The 5,000-nt window shown below is 37.7% G+C and overlaps 1 protein-coding gene and 1 pseudogene across 1 annotated transcript in view; both read left to right on the top strand.

Moving 5' to 3' along the window:
- Positions 1-370, top strand: part of LOC107731561 (replication protein A 14 kDa subunit-like) — a 991-nt gene extending 621 nt beyond the window's left edge. The window contains exons 3-4 of the mRNA XM_016542678.1: positions 1-20; positions 104-370. The exon at positions 1-20 is cut by the window's left edge and continues 89 nt beyond it. Of these exons, the coding sequence (XP_016398164.1) occupies positions 1-20; positions 104-186 (103 nt within the window). The 3' untranslated portion in view covers positions 187-370. The remainder of the gene's footprint in view (positions 21-103) is intronic.
- Positions 371-2,410: 2,040 nt separating this feature from the next.
- LOC107731549 (collagen alpha-1(XXVIII) chain-like) overlaps positions 2,411-5,000 on the top strand; it is an 11,551-nt pseudogene continuing 8,961 nt past the window's right edge.

The following is a 5,000-nucleotide window of genomic DNA, read 5'->3' as shown; positions in this document are numbered from 1 at the left end:
AGAGGACAAAATCTCTTTCGGTACCCATTATTATATTGATTCTGAGTTGTATTGTTGTGTCATTGCATGCACTGGGATGTGAAAGTTTTCTTTTGTTTTGCAGATCTGGAGCTGTACAACGAAGGCCTGAAAGTTCTCCATGATTTTCCCCAGCATTACCCGTTTGAGGTGTCGTTAAGTGGTTAAACACAGCACTCATTTATTTGCCTTTTACAGTTTCTGGATAATTGGATATTTACTGTGTTTGTAAAAAAAAAACGATGTAAACGTTGTTATGTTTTTGTTACTTGAAATAAAACCTTAAACCCCTGATCGCATTATTGACCATACATTGACAAAATAAGGTAGGAATTCGTCTACTGATTTACAGTATGAATTTTTAAATCATGAAGCACGGTGTGATTACGAGGCAAAATTTCAGAAATCAAACATTTTCTATAATTCATCTGTGAAATCTAGCACACCAATCTCTCATTATAACTAAAATGGATTTGCCTTCATTAAGCCACTTACTTATAATTATTTCTTAAATGTATATTTCCAATTTAAATGAACATTTTACTGATGTATTTGTTCCTAAATAAGGTTTACATGTTTAAGTTCACATTGACTATGTACACAAATATAAAAAGGATGAGGTGATATGCAAGGTTGGTCTACAGGCACGCTTTTTTATTCTAACTTTATAATATATGGGGTGGGATGGGTTGGGGTGGGGGGGCAAGGTTAAATGATAGGAGTGTTATGATGTAGTTTTGTGTTTATATGAGCAGTTTTCTGTATTGTATAACTCCAAGATGAGCCAATTAAGGCAAGTTATTATGCACATTGCAAGTAACATATTGGCGAAAAGTGATCAGTTTTAATGAATGAAGTAATATATTAGGCTGGTCTACAGACAACATTTTTGTTATTATTCCAAATCCTACATTCAAAGGAAAATTTATTTGTTGTTATTTCCAGGTCATTTTATTCAATGCTAGTCTCAGTGCATTTTATTTTGGTTTTTTTTGCTTATATATTCTACAACTAGATGGCAATAAAGTGAAAAACTAAACCGGTATCTGACAGATTGTGACTTGTGAGTTTTGTAAAACCAAGGCTTTAAGAGTTAAAATGCACTTTCTTTTTTCTCAGTAATTTTGCTGATTTTTTTTCCTGGGTTTCCACACAATAAAACCTATAAACGTAAATCTTTCATAAATGAAAATTTGCTGACCCTTAGTCTATCCGATATGTATAGCCCAGATGAGTTTGTTTCTTCATTAGAACAGATTTGGAGAAATGTAGCATTGCATCACTTGCTCACCAGTGGATCCTTTGCAGTGAATGGGTGCCGTCAGAATGAGAGTCTAAACAGCTGATAAAAACATCATGATAATCCACACCACTCCAGATCATCAGTTAACATCTTGTGCAGGGAAAAGTTGCATGTTTCTAATGGAACACATCCATCATTAAGACATTTTAACTTTAAACCATTGCTTCTGGCTAATCCCACTATCCGTAATATTGCTTCCTCCACTGAGAAAGTCTGAATGAGGGAAGAAATATGCACAGATCAAGCACAGTTTACAAGCAAAAAATAGTCAAAAACAGTGCTCAATAAATATGTGGGATGATTTTGATGTGAGAGGGCAGCAGGGGATGGACCTTTTCACTGGAGGAAGCGTTATGGATTCTGGACTCGTCTTTTGGCCAGAAGCAAAGGGACAGATTGTCTTGCCTGAATTAAGACTATTTTCAGATAACTAACATTATTTGGAACATATGGTCTTACTTCACAACAGTGAGCAGAGGACAGTGTTTCTACTGACACTCATGGGAAACTAAAACCAGTATCCTGGAATGTTCTTCTTTAATTATGTGAGGGATGCTAATATTTCTATCAAAAAAAAAAAACTTGTACCATTACAAAATTCATCAATCAATAAATGGCAACGTGTCAGGAGGAGGTGAATGAGCCAAATACCTCAAGCAGTCACTTTAATATAGGTATCATGTTGAGAAACTCCCCTATATTTGACAAGACAAACCATCTCCATCAGGATAAAAGCCATTAGATTAAAAGATGCATTCAGATGTTGTAATATTTATATGATGATCAATAGGTGCCCTCTGTTGTGCTCAATGGTGTGGTGAGGAGTTGCCTGAGGTCAAGCAGCTGCCATATTGTTGCAAGTTCAGACAAAGTGCTGTTTGTACCACTCACACAGTAACAATAGCTATCTTAAAGTTATGTATAAAGTTATTTTATTAGTACTAGTATATTGGAAAAAAGAGGATCATCTTGGTTCATAAATTACCAGGTGCCTTTAATGACCCTTTGCCCTTAAATATGATATGTAGTATGCCAGAGCCCACCGCAGACAGAGAGCCTGCATCTGCTGCGATCAACCAATCTTCGCTAATGGATGCGACAGAGCCGAACATCGCCACAGAGCCCAAGCTCGACAAAACGTCTGACCAGGTGCATGAGCCGGCAACAAAGAGTGTTCTCGAGTCCTCGTCGAGATCGAGGGCGCTGATAGGGACTCCGCCCACACTCCAGCTATTGAGGGTGAGCTGCCGCTGTCCTCTGAAAACTATTATGAGGAACTTAAAGACATTTTTGATGTGGACTTAATACACTGGTTTGGGGAGGTAATACCCAATTCTCCTGAGTCTCCACTGGTTCCACCCAGCTCATGTTCTCCTGTGTTCCCTCCCAGCCTCCCTCTCCCAACTCCTCTACTAAAACCAGCCAGTTCCTCAGCCCTGTCTCCACTGGTTTCTGTCAGTCCCTCAGCTCACCCTCAGTCAGTGCTCTGATTCACCTTGGGTCTGCCAGTCTCTAGCTCTGCCTTGGCATAAGGATCGCCTGTCTCCGCCTCTGGCCTCTGAGTCCTGGACTCCACCTCGGCCCTTTGACCCATTGGCTCCACCTTGGCTCCTAGCTCCCTCGTCTCCATCGTGGCCCATCATCCCACTGGCTCCACCAGGCTCCCTCATCACTCAGGCTCCACCTTGGTCAGTCACTGACCTTCCTCCGCTATGGGACTTCACTCCTCCGGCTTCTCATCGTCCCTCTGTCTATCTGGCTCCGTCAGGCTCCTCCCTCTGGCTCCACCTTGGTCCTCTGTCACTCCGGCTCTACCGTGGCCTTCCAGATCCCTGCCTCCGCCTCGCTCGCATGAGCTCTCTGCTCCACCTCGGCCTTGAAGGATGTTCCTTTCCATTGGGGGGGGAGTAATGTCACATGTATATTTAGTTCTATTTCATTTGTTCTAGTTTTCCCTCCACTAGTTTCTTTCCTTGGTTGTTAATTAGCTCCACATCTGTTCACATCTGTTTCTCCTTGGTTGCGTTCTACCTAGTATTTAAGCCCTGTCTCCTCTGTTCCTTTGTCTGGTATTGTCTTTTGTGGATTATTTGCTGTTGGATTATTGTTGTTCCCTTTCCCTGTGGATTTATTAAAAGGAATTCTCCATCCTACTCTTTCATCATGCGAGTTGTATACTGTTGTGACAATCCCATGACATAAAGCACATACTTGAATTGAGTACTTGAGTACTTGATTATAATTTTAACTGTAGTGTGATATTACATTTTTTACAAGTTAATATATTAATGTACTAAAGCATAACTTCACATTATTACAAATATATTTCTTCAGAATATTAAATATTTAAATACATGGCATACAAGTTTCAATAGAAATGACACTAAAGTATATTTAAATGCATGTCAGTACATTCAGCAGTACACTTTAATATATTTCAAAGACAATATAATTATGAAATTACATATAACATCAGTCCTTTTAAATGTGTCAAAAAAACTTAGCTAAAGTTTAGCTAATTGCATTTAATATAAATTTAAATTATAATACATTTTCATTTAATTCCAATTTACATGCAATTACGAGTCTGAAAACATTACACTCAGTTCACACTTTATTTCTTTTAAAATATTTATTTTACTTAAATAATTTCTGTAATAAGCACTCTTACAAGGGTCTGCTCATTAGCACTGATGTGACTGGTTGAGCTCTATGCGTTAATCATGTACTAAATAATGTAATGATGCACTGTTGTTCACCACATTTCAGGGTGACAGAGGATTTGAGGGTCCTAAGGGTGCACGTGGACCTCCTGGAATTAGCATTAAGGGTGATAAGGTATAGTATATTCTCCCCCCCCCAAAAAAAAACACACACACATTCTGTTGCTGAGTATAATAAAACCCAGCAATAAGACACTGCTGTAAGTAGTTATTCCTCACTTCTGTAGGGTAACACAGGGGAACCAGGTTTACCTGGACTGATGGGATTTCCAGGAGTTGGGATTCAGGGTGAAAAGGCAAAGAGAAGTTCTTATCTATACATAGGTTTCACCCTGCATTATTTTATAGGAAATCAAAGTACAGCCTTCACTGTGAATTTATGTTTGCTATGGCATTTCTCGCTGCAGGGAGACCTGGGACCCATAGGACCACCTGGCCCTAGAGGCCCTCCTGGAGTGGGCATTGTGGGCACTAAGGTACATTGTGTGTGTGTTTAGTGGTCTGATATTGAATGCAGGATATCTTTAGAGAGAGTTCTGGGATAGTTCACCCCAAAAAGAAACTCACCATTATGTTGTTGCAAAACAGTGATGTTATTATTTTATTTTATTTTTTTATTTTTTTTTATTAAGAGTGATGTTATTATTAACTAACACTATTAAAAATAATTTTCAGTAATTTAAATAAAATCATTTTTGGTGATTAAACTGAATTTAAATTGAATTAAAATTTTGAATTTTTTAACTTTTTTGTTTCCAGACAAAAGTGTGAAAAATAGCCTTGGCAACTAACAGAAATAGATAAGTTTAAGTTCTAAAATTACTACAAATAAAACTGAATTAAAATATTTAAGCTAAATAGATATAAAAAAATAAATAAAATTGACAAAAGCATATAACAAAAGTGCTAAAACCTGAATTAAATGAAAACTGTAAATATATATATATATATATATA

Source organism: Sinocyclocheilus rhinocerous, unplaced genomic scaffold (genome assembly GCF_001515625.1).
Source record: "Sinocyclocheilus rhinocerous isolate Xijiao unplaced genomic scaffold, SAMN03320098_v1.1 scaffold429, whole genome shotgun sequence".
Classification (NCBI taxonomy): Eukaryota; Metazoa; Chordata; class Actinopteri; order Cypriniformes; family Cyprinidae; genus Sinocyclocheilus; species Sinocyclocheilus rhinocerous.
The sequence above is the reverse complement of the archived record's forward strand: the minus strand, read 5'-3'. Positions and strand labels throughout refer to the sequence as shown.